Here is a 17557-nt window from a genome sequence, read left to right on the forward strand (position 1 = left end):
TCCCATCGTACATTACCATGTATTCCCTGTTGCACCTTATCCTGTGCCCCCATTTTGCCTCTGAACTGTACATCATCCATGGCTGTCATGATACTCCAGTACCCAGTGCTCGTCTGAGGGTCGTCATTGGTGTTGTCGAATAGTACTGCATCTTTCACTCCCTAGGCTGTTTTTCATCCCTCTTCCTGATGCACGTCACATTTTAGCACCTGTGAGGGAGTGTTTTGTGTAACTGTTCACATGTGTGCTTTGATGCCTGATTGTTAGTGGGTGTGTCTGCTGGAGTTTGGTAAACTACGAGTAGATGTGTTGATCTTTGTGCCAGTGAGCATCCTGTATGTTATGTGCCTCAGTACTTTTGTTTGTGTGAATTACTGTGTGAAATTCTGAGACTGCCTTGAAGTGCTTCGTATGACAAATCTACTGTATGTACCTTTAATAGATTTATCACAATGTATTTTAATTAGATGGAAAACATCTAAAGACAATCAGCTACCAACTTTCAGACACTACACCCTATGGAGGCAACTGGACTGTTGCTCCTAAAATGTCAGCTGAACAAACAGATGTAGATGGCTTACCAGATATTACCTGTGATTTTTCAGTCTCATGTGAAAAGGTAATTATAACTAATATTTGAACAAGTTTTAATATGTCTGTTGGCTTGCATACTGTATTCACATGCCCATGGGACCAATGAGTATTATGGTATTGGATTTGTCAACTATTGAGTTATGTTTTGCAATGATGTTGAGGCCATAATCACCAAAGTGGTTTCTTGTCTCACAAGTATACACGACTCGCATGTTAACTTTCAATTTTGTTTCAGATTATTGCAGTGTTTTATACATTTGAGCCTGCATTTAATGTAAGCATTCTGTATTTTAAGTTGATGAGTGGTTTACAAAATCAACAGATCTCATTTATTAACAATGCAGCTGGAAATAATCTATATATATATATATATACACACATATATGTTCACTGAAAAAAACAATGGTTACAGGACCATTATAGTTAGGTGAAAATGTCATTTAAGACAAAACATACTGTTTCAAATTAACAAAACTAGTTATCTCAAGTAATTATAGCCCATGCTCTAAAATAATTATACCTGGCATCCCGCCATACACAGTGTTGTCATCAACAATGTAATTTCCAATGTTGCAGTGAATATATCAATGATGTCACCGAACATGTCATGAGTGATGTAATACATGAGGTCATAAGCAGTGCATTGCGAGGGTGCAAGTTATAGTTACTTTTTAGGGCAAGGAGTCATAGGCATGTGAGTTTACTATAATTTGTGAATTTCAGTGATTTTCTTCTTTTAAAATGGTCCCACTTACAAGTGTTTTTTTCAGTGAATTTATAAGTTTTTTTTAATGCAAACTGAGATATTATTAGCATACTTAACTATAAAGTCACTTTAACCTTTGTTTTGTTTTTTACTTAAAGTAATGTTTTTTTCCCATACATAACGTCAACTCCATGCTGGGCACCGGCTGCTGCCAGGCCCAGCATCAAACCCTTCTGGGGCAGCCAAACTCCCTTCATGCGCAACCGTACATGGGATGGGATTGGCCGTAGGACACTAATGACTTGCCGCACACAGTCCAAAGGCTGCCTGGCCAACAGCCTGTTTGCGGGAAGGCACCACAGACACTCAGTACCAGCCAGCTTTTATTTTTTATGTTTTGAAGTAATATACCAGGGTTGCAGCACTATGCCCCGGGTGCGTACCACGAGAAAACTAAAACCATGACTGTCATTTTTACTTCCCTGGGCGGCCAACTGGAGAGGGAGAAATTGAACATAGCATCACCCTTTGACCATTTTTCGCCTCTGGAACTAGAATCCCCTCCAACATACTCAGACAACTAGACGACCTTAGGAGTTGTCGTGGGCTCCAAATTATTCTTTATGCCACAAGCAAACCAAGTGACAAACGTAAGCTTCCTTATGATGAGATATTTTCTAAGAAGTTTCCCATACCTTGGGAACCAGCAATAAACCCACATTATGATTACAGTGTTAGTCTCACATTGACTATGCCAATGGACTCTACCCTGGAATACACCTGTTAATACTGTGGAAACTACAGAGAATCCAAAATGTGGATGCTAGACAGCTTCTCAGCCTACTGATGCTGACCCACACCTTTGCCTGCACTGGTTCCCAGTACCTAGAAGCATGGCCTTTAAAGCAATTGTGTATTTCTTCCTGACCAATCATTGGGATCAAACCACTCACCCTTCAAAATAAAATACCTCACGCATCATCAAACTAGATGTTTGCCCTCAAGCTGCCCACTTTCATTGTGCTTCAATTCATAAAGACTTGAACAGGCATAGCCTCCAGTTCCATCCAGAAAACAAAACTTTGTAACTCACTGCCTGCTTGAAGAAGCAATGTTGACAATCAGCCAATACCGAAAAGGCATTACCGACCTGACACTTTCCATCATTATGTTCCCAAGAAGCACACTATGATCTTTACAAACTGGTATGTATGTTTGTGCAGCTGCACAAGTTCTCACATTCTCACTATAATTTATGGGTATGCACTACTATGCAGGCTGCACCATCTTTGGAGCAGGTCTTTAAGTATCATGCACCTCATCCAACATGTCCAACATAGGAAATAACACATCCAGCATCCTTCCAATCAGTCATTTCCTCAAGGGCATATAGGAACCTAGGAACATCAGAACACTTTGCCACCATATGAGAAGTGTGAAGTGCTATTCAAATGTTCTAGTTAAATAGAATAAAATATAATGAATAGCATCATCATGAATATTGTTTATTTCGTACTACAATCCATAAAACACTCTTTAAAAGCGTTATAGAATACTACTTGAAACTAAGAATATTAAAAAGCATGTGCATATTCTCATCACTTAAAATAATCTATTATAACATACTCATATTTACAATACTAATATAGCAATTTTAGCAGCATTCTAGCTACTAAAACAAGGCAGGAGCACTCCAAGTTGGGAAACACAACAGACCTCAATTTGTTGTACGTGTATATCTTGACTAAAGTGTGCGCAGATCAGGCACATAAAGCAGTTTCACAGCCCTCCCTCTCGTGGACCAGTAGCCTGTACCTCAAGTGATTGTGCGGATGTTCCTTCTAATCTTTTGCGGATTAGCCAGGCTGCCTGTAGATACTTGGCCATACCAATCACAACCACTTCTCTTGTGTCTGACCTAAGAATTCTCAGACCTATATCAGGGGACCTAAGACCAATAAGATTGCCTAATGGAATAATCCATTTCTTTTTCAGGGTTTGATATGCAGTGCAGAAGAATAAAAAGTTGGAAATTGTCTCAGAGGGGTTATTGCTGACCGGGAATGCTTTGTATGTGCTGTAGGACCTCTCCCATTTAAAAGTGAATTGGGCCAATGGGAGTGTCCTATACCTGACTTCAAGTACAGATGTTTAGGTAATGAGCGGTGTATGGAATCGAGTGCTGTTTCATATGATGGCATAATCTTGAAGTCAAGGAATTGGTCTGATGAGCTACCAGTCTTACATGCTTTGATCTTATCACCCCAGAAGTAATCCCTGCATTGGTCTTTAATCTCTTGATGCTAGTAGCAGGGAATCACTTCTGGGTTGGCCCAGAGATTTTCGAGACCTCCTGCATAAAGCATATTTTTTACATACAGCAGCTACTTGTTACTTAAATGGCCTGTTGTTTTAAAAGCACTCCCATTGCTTCCCTGTAGGGCTCTAGTTCAGGTGTTGACCATAGTCTGTGCCAAAAAATTAGACTTTATGGGAGAGGAGATCGGGAACAATCTCATATCCTGCAGCATAGGAAATGTGGGCATGCTCTGTGTGATATTAGCAAGATGCCTAAGAAATCTTTTCTCTACCAAAGTCAACTCTGCAGTTTCTACGTGACCCCAGAGCTCTGCGCCATAGAGAGCTGTGCTTTTTGCCTTCCCTTTGTATATTTCTAGAGCAGGCATTAGATTGCTAGATTTTAGTTCCTTCGTCATTTTTAATATTGCTTCGTTCTCTTGCTGTAACTTGAGAAAGCTTTGGTTAATCTCAACCTTCCAACTAAAGTTGTTGGTAAGCGTCACTCCTAAATATGTAAAATCTTTAACAAGTCAAGTGTTACATTATTAACCTGCAACCTAGGCTGTGAAGGCCTATAGGAATTGAATACCATGCACTTGGTTTTGCTGACATTCAATTCTAATCCTCGATCTTCTAAAAATCGATCTAAAATGACTTGTAATTCCCGAGGTATTTTGGAGATCAAGAGAGTATCATCTACTAAAAGAAGCATGGGTATTTTTCTGGAACCAACTTTAGGGGCGTCATTATTCTCAAAATTGAGTATCCCTGCCAGATAATTAATAAATAGGGAGAAGAGGGTTGGGGGTTAAGACACAGCCCTGCCACACCCTTCTCTTGATCCTGAATATGTCAGTCTGCTCTCCATTTTCGCAAGGGTTTAATCATACTGGAAAATATGTAGCCAAATCTAAGCCAAGATACAGTTTTGAATAGAATTTGCCAATTGATCCTATCAAGAGACTATTCTGCTTCTAAAGGAATCCTTGACCATTAGTGAGTTGTACGTAGATGCATATGATCTTATGTCTGTTATAGCAAGTGTCTTAGCATTATTAGGGGATAAGCTTCCATTGGTGAGACCACATTGATCAGGTTTAATAGGAGAGGGACTAGGTGGTTGCAGCTTGGAGACTTTGTAGATGAAGAAGTTAGACTTACTTTAGAAATGTTTGAGTTTTATCTTTATTTAGAATGTATAATGTATAGACCAGCTGGGACAAAATGACCCGAAAGACACATAAAAGGGAAGATAACACCTGACACAGTACATACAGGTGGAATAAACCAGTAGAACAAGGCATGTAGGGCAAACCAAATGGAGGGAGCCCTTATGGGAAAACACAATTTATTTTCACCACCGGTATTTATCCATAGGCAAGTGTGTCAGTGCAGTAAGCTATAGACAAGCCCACCACAGGGCCCCACGTACTCTGTTCCCTTCCTGGCACCGCACTCCCACATCCAACAATCTAGCTGTGTGATCTGGTGGGAAAGTATAGTGGACCTGAGTTGTGAGATAAATCCACTGTAGATTATACTGTTTGGGGCATACTACAGCAGCTAAGCCCATGGAAGCCTGCGAAGGGGTTCTGTTCCCTCACCTTCCAATGAAATTACCCCCCCCCATTGTGAGATGGGGTAGAAGGTATTGTAGATTGCAGGCCACATAAGCCTCAGTGAAAGTGTAGGGAATGGTACAAGTTCTGTGCCCAGCAGCAGTGAGGCTTCAGAAAGTTAGAAGATGAGATGCGTGCCATGAGGGACCTTCTAGCAGGGATTCTGAGAGGGAACATGGATAAACAGTGAGGTACAATAGCAAAATGGGGCCTGGAATTGTAACTCACCTGGAATTGCCACTGTGAGCTACTGGGTCACAATTTTGGAACTAAGTAGTAACTTGTATGTGAGGAACCTCAACTAGTTTGGATAACAAATCTGCATACAATGAGGTATGCCATAATTTATTTCCCCAGTACATATCTGTCTGCATGGCAAAAAGCAGAGCACCCTAACTTGTCCAGTAGGTCTAAACAGCAAAACTCAATCTTAGCTGAAATGGTGAAGAGTCAGAGAGTGTAGATGGCACACAATGGGAACTGGTGGTTTCTACGTTTCCAGCACTGTTGGACTTCAGGTGCAGGCAGAAACTGACTTTCCCGTGAGGTTTGTCCTCTTAAGGGCATATCAGAAAGGATATGGCCCTGATTACGCGTATAGGTGTATTTGTCGCACCTGATCAATAATGTTCTCACAGGAAACATTATTTGTGCGGTGCAACAAATAACACCTATTACGAGTTGTTGGGGAATAACATGCAGATTCTGTTGCTTAATGCACCAAAATACCCATGATACGGTATGCATTGTGTGCATGGTTTTTTCCCCATTAAACTTTGGCAGATCTGACCTGGCAAAATGTAAAAAACATTGAGTTATTTAATGCATCCAATAATCATTAGTAGCATTGAATATCCAACAACGCTTAAATCCAACCCTTGCATAAATAGGGGTTTACACACAGGTCGGAATTATCTGCCCATCTCAGAGTGAGGCCCATTGCGGTGCCAATACAGGTATATACAGCAGAAGGAACTCTTTTCAGATCTTCTCTCTGGAGGCACCAGCAGCAGAAGAGAGAGAATCTTTGGTACCAGGTTCCTCATATATTTCCCTCTCCCCAGAGACAACTGTCAGCAGGAGCTGCCTTTCTCAAGTAAAGGCAGACCTTGAAATCCAATTGGGGGTTTGCATCATGCCTGAACTCCCTATTGCTTTCCAGACAATTACAGTGGTTGTCAGGAAACCACCTGTCTTCTCATTTCTGAAAACAATATTTGAGATCACTTGATCACATGACTCCCAGCACCAATACAGAGCAAGCAGTTAGTCTCCCTCCTGTATTTATGTACAGCTGCAGGTGAAGCCATGCATTTCCCTGGTCCTTTATGTAGCTAGTGTGTTGCCAATAGCTGTCTCCCTTACACTTGTTCTCATCTAGATGAGTTTGCCCTGGTCTCCTTGGAATAGTAATGGCCTTCCCCTGCAGTAGTGGCTGGCATTGCTCGCGGGTGGGAGCGGCAGTCACGAGGAGTTTCAGAGGGGAATTCGAAGGGGGGTGAGCGGGGAAATCAAAAAAATAATTAAACTTACTTTTCCGCTGCTCCGGATCCCATGTCTTCTCGGCTCCTGCTCTCCTGCCACCAACAGGAACAGGAAGCAGGCTCCTTCCCCTAAGCCAGTCACAACGTTGCAAGCAGCGTTGTGATTGGTCAGCGCCGCCCAGCCAGGGGCTAATCGGGTGGCCATGTTCTCAGTGCGCATGAGTGGTTTGGGCGGCCCAAGAGGGCCGACCAAACAGTCTTTGCACACTCAGGAGTGGGCAGACCACTACTCCCTTGCTCGAAGAGCAGAGCAGCCCCGACAACCCGCCCACCCGCAATGCACAAAGCAAACATAAAATGGTAATAACGTTTAGTTATTACCATTTTATGTTTTGGCTTTCTCACAATGCAAGAAAGCAGTGGGGCGACGCTCCTCCGACCTAGTGGAGGAGCCACCAAAGTTCCCCTGTACAGTGGGCAGACTTCGCAGCCATAGCTTGGGTGGGTGAAAGGACTCCGAGTACGATGATGGGGTAATCCCCAGCCCCACTGCCCTTCCACAGCCAGGGCTATGATGAAAGCCTACTTTAAGGAGAGATATCCAGCCCAGGCCACAAGCAGCTGTTCGAGTTTGGGTTCTAAAGTCCCCTTGAAAGGAGCCTTCCTTACAGTGACATAAACATGATCTTCATTTGTGAAATTTCAAATCGAATCAGTGTGGTGGCTGTTCGAGACACAATGCTTTTCTGTCACATTTCTAATTTTCAGTATTTTCCAGGTGCCAACAATGTTAACAGAAGTAAAACCCTATTTAAAAACCCATTGGTAAGGCCAAAAGGTCTGGCCTTGACATGTGAGTGTGATGTTTAAGTCTTTTTAAACATTTTCATTGGAAGCATATGCCACAAAAATAAAAAGAAGAAAGTCATATGCTTAAATTAAAAAAAATAACCATTGCTTTAAACAGTACATGTGCTTCCTACCATGCAGGCATACTAGAGCGGATGTAGAAACCTTCAAGTTTTAATGCACTTCACAGGAAAATCATTCTTACGTGTGTATTCTGTTGGCTTTGAATTACTGTGAAACTTGAAGAGCTAGTTTAAGCTGATAAGGATGACTGAAAAAATATTATAAAAAGTGATAAAAACGCATTTTCTTATTTCTTGACAGCTGATGCCCAGGCAGTTCTTGGAAAGATACTACAAGAATGGCGTAAAATTTCTTACTCTTTTTCCAGATGCGACAGCCCAATTATTGTATCCTTTTCAGTTGCTGTTATGCAAATACATTCCTTTACTATATCGTTTTTATTATCGTTAATAATGTATTTTAATTGGAATCCTTAAAGTAAAACACAATGCAAAGCTATCCAGAAAGACAAATATAAATAAAATATGTAAAGTGGCAATTGGTAAACCCTTATGATTTTTCACGAGCCGCTATATTCAAAAACTTCAGCGAGCATGGCCACAACCCCTAGAGCATGGAGGGCACTTGGTAGCTGTGTAGCAGTCATATAGAGCTCAATAACTGAATATTCATTCAGCCATTTACATATAGGCCTCAATTTAAAGTTGGCCACATTTTTCTTTTTTTTTTTTTCCTTTTTTTTTTTTTTTTTTTTTTATTCCTCATATACCAAGAAATAAGGGCGATCTTGATGGGCGGCCATAACCTCTCCTCCATGGTCAACCTATCCCGACCCTGGTGTTTAAGACCGATATGGAGAAAAGGAAAGGCTCAATCCCTCAAGCCATCACTACTTCTACAGTCCACTTCTCTTCGCGACGTGATATAAACCAACATCGAATTGAAGGGACCAGCCATGTAGTGCCCAGGTGAAATCATTGGAATATTCCCTATCTGTTCCACCATGCAACCAAGGGTGCCCAAACATTACCATAACTATTACAGTCACATGCCATATCAGATTCACAAGTATAAATTATATGTTTCAAGCAATCTGAAAAAGTAGGGGCATTTATGTTTTTCCATGCTCTACATATCTCACGTCTTGCCAGAATAATAACAAAAAAAATAAGTTTAGATCCCGGATCGTTAAGATGGTAATCAATATGTAATCCGAACATAATCAAACCTGTGGTAATTTCGATCTGTTTATCAAGTACCTCAGCTAGAAAGGTTTGGCCACATTTTTCTGGTGTTCAATGCATCTGTCCAAATCCTTAAACGTTCACTGGATGCTCTCGAGGATGGGGACTACTTGGAGATGATGCAGGAGAGCTCGTTTAACCTGTAGCTAGCAGGGAGGCCACTCCTTAATCCTTCTTGAAGCAAGGCAAAGTCCTTAGGGCTGTAGTTCCAAATGTGCAGCAGGTGCAATCCTTCAAAGTGCAATCCTTTGGGGTGCAGGCCGGCGTTCCAGCAGGGGAGTCCTTCTCCTCCTTGTAGTTTCAGGCAGCAGATCTTAGTTGCTTGGCAACTCCTCCATGTTTATGCAGTGTTACTGAGCATAAAGTGGGGGGCACCCCTTATCAATGGGTTGTAGGGTCCCACCCGGGTGTATGACCACTTCCTCCAAAGTGAGGCATATTCTTGCCCCAGAAAGCACCATTCTTCCAAAATCCAACATGGAGCAAGTCTCTCCTTGGAGTTTAGATAAGGCTAAGCCAACCCACTGGTGTGGCTAAGATTCCTTAACACTTTCCTTCTATCCCCTTCCCTAATCTGATTGCAGGGGCTCTTGTGTGGCTGGGGTTGCAGGATGTGGGGTGAGCCTGAGCTGGCCTAAAGTGTTATTCTCCCTGTGAAGACCAGTTTGGCTACTCCACCCCCTTCATGCCTGTTGCTTCTGCAGTTGCAGTTCTTCTCCCACAGGAAATCCATTGTCTCTCTAGCAGGTTACTTCCCGTCTCATTAAGACATCTTGGTTCAGCCTGGCAGAGACTAGCCAATCAGGAGAGGGCATCTGAAAGGCTGGATTTTGGCTTACAAAAAAGAAAGTTTAATAACTTGAGGTTCTCATAACAATCATTTTAATTCCTTAAATGACATGTTTAGCTCACTCCAGTCCATATTTATACTTAAATACAATATTCCAATGTTACCCTATGGAGCAAGTTATCTACAATGGGTAAAACAGATTTGCCATTTTTTCCCCTCCCCAGGGCTTATACAACATTGTTTATAATGCCACTGGTTATAGTTACATGGCATCCTACCCCTGGGGTACCTAGGGGAGACCTTAGGGGTGACTTATGTAAAAATAAAAACATACTATGGGACATGTGTACAAGGAGTTAATGCCACGTTAGCGGCACTTTTCCAACGGTTTTGCAGCAATATTTGTATCGCCATATGTACAAGCTGCCGCTAACCTCTATTAGCGTCAGTTTTCTCGCAAAAACATCCATTCTAAAGATCGCCACTTCTGTTAGCGAAAATGACATGCAGGGAGGCGTTCACGTGCAAAAACGACCGCTAACCACACTTCGCGATATGAACAAGGGGATTCTTGAAGGTTGGAACACCCAAAAAACTGCCGCTAACTGAAGTTAGAGGCAGTTTTTTAATACCAGAAAATAGCTGGTCTTAAAAATGGAGATAAGCCTTGGGGCCTCATTTCAGTAGGTTTTGGTGCTGGGCAGCGCTGCAAGCAATGTTGCTGCGCTGCCCTGTGACAAAACTACAGAGCAGGAATGCGCACCATCAATAATATAGTGCACATTCCTGGGCCTCAGTCATGAAAAGTGTTCCAGCGCTGCGACAAGACAGCATTGCAACACTTTTCACTACCCCCTTCTTGCGACACCACGGTGCGCTGTATTAACTGGACAGCGCTCCATGACGCAAGTATTGACAGATACGTCTGGAATCCTGACGGATCTGTCTGCGCTAAAGTCACGCATTGCTGCAGTCCTGTCACAACCATGATGCAACTCCAGCAATGCATGGGGCCAGCCTACCCCTGTGTCACTGCCTCACCCTTACGTCTGCCAGGAGGCAGGTGTAAGGTACTGATGCAGTGCCGTACTTGAGGGGTGCCAGGGTGTTGGCGTAGTTGGAGATCCATTGGTGATGGTTGCGCGCTGCAGTGTCATTGTCTGTAAGCGTTGGCGTAGTGGTGGTGCTGAGGGAGTTTACGAGATGTTCTTTGGTGGCCTTGATCCAACTGCAATGGGGGGCGATGATGGCGGTGGTCTAGGGTGGGCATGGTGAAGACCTGATGTATACAATGATGTTCGGTCCATGAGAGTCCAGTGGTGTGGCTGTAGTTGAAGTTCCCGCTGGCGGAGGAGTCATGCTCGACCATGTGTCCTGCTATGTGGCTTGCTGCGGTGACCAGCTGCTTGAGTCTGATGTTGGGGGGCTTCCCAAGGAGGGAGTGGTGTTCTGGTCACTGGAATTGTCCAGGTGGAACTTGAGTTCGCCGAGTAGGATGTTGTCGGTGGCTGGGTGGGCCTGGGGTGCAATGAGGTCTACAAGGGTATCGGAGAATGGGAGTCCATGGCCAGGGGGGCTGCATATGAGGGTGCCGCAGAGGATGGGGCTGGGGTTGGTCCGGATCTGGAAGTTGAGGTGTTACATGGTCCCCGTTGGGTCATTAGAGTGCGTGGTCAGTCGGAGTGTGCTTCTGTAGGTGATGGCAATGCCTTCTCCTGGACGGCCGGGGTAGTCCTTGCGGGTGATTTAGTAGCCATCAGTGATGGCGATGGCGGTGTCCGGTCCGAACCAGATGTTGTTCGTGGCAGGCGATGTGGCATCCAGGGTTGATGGCGAGGAGGGTGCTGGTGTCTGGGAGGAAGAATCTTTGGTACTAAGTGCAGTCCAGGGGCAGACGGACGCAGACGGTCTTGCCTATGGCTTACCTTTGGCATTTGGAAACATCCATCATAAAGCGGGCATTACATTGTAATGCCTTTACAACACAACTCCAACAACGCAGGTGCCTTTACATTGCATTCCATTACAATGCATTGTGAGGGCAGGAATGGGGTATTTTTAAGTTTTAAGGTGAGTATGGGTTTCGGGTGTTGGAGATTAAATTTGGGGTGTATTATGGGGAAAAATTGAAATTTGGGGTGTATTATGGGGTAAATTTGGGTCAAATATGATTTTTAGGGTGTGTTTTGGAGGCTCAAAGATGAATTTTAAGGTTCTGGGTTTGCTTTGGGGTGCAAGGGTTAGTTTTAGGGTTGCACTCACTGAAATGGGAATAGCAATATTTACATCTCCGCTATCCAACACCTTCCCTACTGTTGCAATATGACTAGTATTAGTATGCATTGTAATGGAGTGCGATGTAATGGTATGCGTCGTAACTTCATATATACCTTTGGCACACCAGTGGTATGCCCGCTGCACATGGCCGCACAGCGGCCGCCATTGAAAAGTGCTGCAGGGGGGACAGGACAGCTGGGAGGTGGGAAACGCCGGAAAGGACACTGAATGGGACGTGGACACGGGTGTGTGTGTGAGTGGGTGTTGTAAATATTTAAATGAGAGAAATCTTACCTCGAGCTGGGTCCCATGTCTTCGCTGCTCCTGCTCTCCTGAGTCTGCTTCCAGGAACAGGAAGTAGGCAGCCAGGCTGCCTCCCTAAGCCAATCACAACGCTGCAATGCGGCATTGGGATTGGTCATTGGCGCCGGAACAAGGAGTGGGTGGACATGTTCTCCATGCAGGCTGTAATGCAGCCTGCATTGTGAAAAGGACAATGCGTATGACTGCTTTGGGCGGCCTGAGTGGGCGGACCGAACAGTCATTGCGCACTTGAGTGAGCATGCCACTCCGCCCCTGCTCCATGAGTGGAGCAGCACTACCCACCCTCCCACCCGCAAAGGAAACATAGCACAATTCCATCAGGAAGTTATCATCGTGTGATGATTTTTCCTCTTCTTGCACTGCTTGGAAGCAGTGGGGCGACGCTCTTCCGCCATAGTGAATGAGCCGCCACTGGGGATGCGTCATCTACAGGTGCCAGGCCTGGGCAACTCGACCCTGGGCCTCCTCCTCTACACGTCCCACCTTCTCCTTACTTGGACATTGACACCATGGCGCAATCCGCTGCACTCTCTCCAAATCTGTGCTCAACCAGCAGAAGCCTCAGCCAGGTGGGATTTCACGAGCCTGGGTACAGCAGGCTTGTCTGCAGGTGAAACTCCCGATGCAGGTGATTCAGCAGGGCCCCCTTAGGCATGAAGTTGCAGCACTCCTGCCACACAAGTTCAGCGCAGCTCAGGGGCCTCACCCTCCACAGCGTCCAGCCAGCGCAACATCATCCGGCCTGTGCTGCAGGGAGACGCCGCCCACCGTTGTTAATCCCCTCTGTGCACCCCGATGTAGTGGTGGATCATAGTATGCGATGCAGACCTCCCTACGCTGGTGCACAGGAGTGCCTCTACCATTCACAGCTCCAAGGGGCTCAAGGCAGTCTTTTCACACAGGTCAGTAACGTGTCTCCATCCCATCCACTCATCATCTACTCACTTATCCATCCATCAATGGATCATTGTGCCCATCCTGCAACATTCAACCATCAGTGCCTTGGTGAAATCATAGTCCCATCATTCTATCCACTTTCACATCCCTCCAAGCATCCTTCTGTTCATCCGCCCATCCATCGTGCATCCATCAATCTCTCTGTTTGCATCAGAGCACTTCAAACCTACAATGGCATGTTTGTGAGCCTTCATCTGTGCATGTATTGGTGTTTGTGCCTGTTTGCATGCCTTAACATCAGTGCATCCCTCGCCCTACATGCATCAGAGCCATCTTCCATACATCCATGCACCCCCGTGTATACATATGAGTCAGTATTCGTGTAAGCCTATGTGTTCTAGCTGTATTGTTATGTGTGTGTTCTGCCTACTATTTACATAATGTTATGTTTTCACAAATGTTAGTGAACACGACCCAGTTAATCCTTCCTGGCCGTCAGGCAAGCAGGGGTATAGGCTGTCTTACCAGCGTCAGTGGGAGGAACAGACGCGTTTTGACCCACCTTCTCACTCAACCTACCTGGAGATAATGCAGATCGGCAAGTAACCAACCTGCCAAAGACTCTCACACATTTTGATTAATTGCTATGAATTTAGGCAACTTTTTGCCTCGAAAAGACATAAGACAGCTCACTGTTATTTAAAGTTTATTTTAAACTAATTTTAGTGCAGGATAAATGCAAGAATATAGTTGCAAAAATCAGTAACATTGTAGTGAGCATAAAGTGAGAGTACAGAAATTAAATATTATGATCCAGACAACATTTTTGAGGATCCCTATTCTTTAAGCATCGATGGTTTGCTGCCTTGAGGGCTCAGTATTTTGACAAAGTCAGCACACATGCATCAATGAACTTCATCTATTTGTCCAGTCCTTAGGCATGTCAGCAAGACAAGGCCAAATAATGCTTATGCAGAAGGACTTTTTCTGAGAGGGCGAACTTTAAACAGCTCTGTGAGGAGCCGTTGTGATTGCTGTTGTCCTGGAATGTCAAAGCCCTTGGTACTCTCAAAGAGAATTGTCAGCTGCTCAGTGGCATAACGAAACTTGAGGGCCCCCCCCTGCAAAGCATAATGAGGGCCCCCTCCCAGCAGCCCGGCCCACCACCTACCACTTTGCCCCACCGACAAAAATAAGCAGTCACCTAAAGCCGTATTTTCAACACTTATCTGTGCATACTTCGAACAACAAATATAAATAGAATGCACTTTAATTGTGTTCTAGGGCTGCCTGAATGATGAGATCCATGACTGAGAATTAAAGGGAACAAAGACAGAAAAGTCACATTATAAATGAATACATACTTTTTTATTTATAACCCTATTTAGTGCCAAGACTAGGTCTTTTCAGGCTCTTTAAACACATGGCTGCATTTTTCTTTTGCAACCCTACTTTATATTCCTTTTCATGAATTGCATTGTCACACTACAGCAATAAATGTAAATTTCGAATACAAGGAATAGGCAGAGTGGGGGCCCAGAGGGTACTGGAACCAGAAAAAAACTAAGCCTCGGTTACCAGTTTACAAAGGTATGTTGACTGTGCACCTCAGAGCGTACAGCTGACTGTTGTGGTGCACTGTAGCACCCAACAACACTTTTCAATAATGTACATCACACGCCGACATTTAATAGCGCTCACTGGGTAGAGCATCGAACAGAACGCTCTGGACAGACCTTGCATACACCCCACATAGCGCAGATATACTTTACAGCTGGCTGCAATGTGGCCCCGAAGAGCACTTTTCAATAGCATAGAACACACACAAACTTCCAACACAACACATTAAATAGAACATTTTGCTTACATCTAACTAAACACAGACATGGCATTTGGGCCGTGGGCCATATTTTCATAGAATGCATTATATAAACATAAATAACGTCCCATAACATGTAATTGCTGCCCCTATAGTTGTGTAGCTATCTATAACTTGGTCATCAGAATGTGCTACAACAAAGACGATGCTGCTGGGCTGGTAAACAGGAGAGAGGGCCAACCCATCTTGACTACTGGGAGGCTCAGAAGCGTATCATTTCATTTATGAGGCAGTCCGCCTGGCCGCAGTACTGTTATGAGTCAACTGGTGCACCCATGCTACAGCTGCGCACTACTACTACTGCGCTGATGGCCCAAACTCTACGCCACTCTACTCTATGCCACTGCACTTTTGGGAAGAGGTGCATCAGTGAGTGAGGTGCCCCAGTACTGGGCTAGAAGTGCCAGCTGCAGATCAGAAATGATTGGGCGTGTGAAACTCTGAGTGGATCTCTGTACTGAAATTGCAGAAGGGGGCTGTCCTACAGGCCAGACATGCTGGGAGAGTGGCCAACTAGACGCTGAGCACAGGGGTCATCCCCAGAGGGCAAGTGTCATGGCCCACTCAAAACATAACCCAGAGTGGTCTGCAAAGCTGAGACTCCCCCACAATACCCTGGGAGCTTGCCCTCTGCTGGCCCCTAGCTTGCGTCAGGGGTCAGGCACACTAGGGCTCCTCCACAACACAAGACCCAAGGGAATGCTGGAAATGAGCCCAAACTAACAAAGGCGTCTGTGCAAGTCTTCCTGCTCAGTCGGAGGCTGTGCACATATGTCACAGCATCCATTTACAGGCCTCAAAGCACACTGTGTAAACAACTGGCAGGTTACATTTACAGCCTCAGAGAAGGCTATGAACACAACCAACTGCATCCATTTACAGGCCTCGAAGCAGGCTGAGCAAACAACTGGCAGGCTCCATTTACAGTCTCAGAGGAGGTTGCATACACATCTGACTGCATCCATTTACAAGCCTCAAAGCAAGCTGCATAAACAGCTGGCAGGATCCATTTACAGTCTCAGAGGAGGTTGCATACACATCTGACTGCATCCATTTACAAGCCTCAAAGCAAGCTGCATAAACAGCTGGCAGGATCCATTTACAGTCTTAGAGGAGGCTGTGCACACATGTGGCAGAATACATTTACAAGCCTCAAATGAGGCTGCTTAAACACCTGGCAGGATCCATTTACTCCCTTAGAGGAGGCCGTGCACACATCGGGCAGCATTCATGTAAAGGCCTGAAAGGAAGCTGCGTACGCAGCTGGTAGGGCCCATTAGGAACTAAGAGGAGGCTGTGCACAGAGCCGTCAGCATCCATTTACTGGTCTCAGGAGAGGCTGACTACAGCTAGCAGGATCAATTTACATGCTTCCGACGAGGCTGGGCACAGCTAGCTGGCAGGACCCACTATGACCTCTGAACAGCCGGTGTACACAGCTGGCAGGATTCATTTACATGCCTCAGAGTAGATTGTGCACAGCTGGCTGGCAGGATCCACTATGACTTCTGAACAGCCGGTGTACACAGCTGGCAGGATCCATTTGCAGCCCTCAGAGGACACTTTGTACAGCTGGCAAGGCCTGTTAAGACCTTAGAGGAGGCTGTGAACACATCTAGCAGGGACCACTCTAGGCCTCAGAGGAGGCTGTGAGCAGAGCTGGCAGAATTCATGTTCATGCATCAGTGGAGGCTGTGCACAGCTGGTTGGACCTCTTTACAGGCTACAGAGGATGCGCCATTTTGGCACCTGTATAAGTGACCATAAAACAACACACTGTCTGTTGTAGGTATTTAACATGGGGTGTGGTTAAGATTTTGAAACAAATCAAAAAAGGGGTCCATTCACAAACTGCTTTTTGTAGTACATAAAGTAGTACTATGTAGTACTTCTCATGTACTATAAAATGCTATTCACAAACCTACAAGCAGAGGCCTCCATACCTCCTATCTTTTCTCTGTCGCGATTTCTGTAAAAGTGTTGAAGGTCTCCGCACACATAAACCTACGATTTAGCTGTAAAGGGACAATGGAAAGCTGCAGGAAAATGAGCAATAGTTACTACTAAATAGGAGGGGTTCAATGCACAATGTTTTGACTTTGGTCCTCACAGTGCTGGATTGTGTGCGTGAGTTGACAATATATCAGTGGGCTTCAACGACAGTTCCTCATACCAGTAAAAAACTGTTTTTAGTGTTTAAAAGTGCTGGGTTTTTTTCCAAATGTTTTAGTCCACAAATATTCACTTTGGTCCTATGTATGACATTCAAGACTTCCCTAGTGGACTAGCAGTCTGGAACAGAAAATACACAATTGATAGAAGCCATAGGATGAAATAGAGGAGTTAGAGACAAAGGAACTGAGAGTGGGGAAGGGAACCCCTGGGTGCAGAGGGAGTAAAGTGTGTGGAATCACTTGGATGCTGCAAAGCCATGGGATCCCAGGCTAGTCAAAAGATAATGTGGGACCCGGGTAAAATAAAAACTAGATAGAGGGCCCTGGTATTGCTGGTTATTATACATGATCTGATGTCATCTGTTGCCAGTTCGATGTAAGCTGCCTCATAATTA

The 17557-nt window shown here is 44.7% G+C and overlaps 1 protein-coding gene across 1 annotated transcript in view; it reads left to right on the plus strand.

The window, feature by feature from the left end:
* Positions 1–17557, plus strand: part of ERICH6 (glutamate rich 6) — a 399063-nt gene that overhangs the window by 332607 nt on the left and 48899 nt on the right. Inside the window, exons 9-10 of the mRNA XM_085634907.1 lie at positions 468–619; positions 7878–7963. Coding sequence (XP_085491033.1) covers positions 468–619; positions 7878–7963 — 238 coding nt within the window. The remainder of the gene's footprint in view (positions 1–467; positions 620–7877; positions 7964–17557) is intronic.

The sequence above is a fragment of the Triturus cristatus genome, chromosome 11, assembly GCF_964204655.1.
Source record: "Triturus cristatus chromosome 11, aTriCri1.1, whole genome shotgun sequence".
NCBI lineage: Eukaryota > Metazoa > Chordata > Amphibia > Caudata > Salamandridae > Triturus > Triturus cristatus.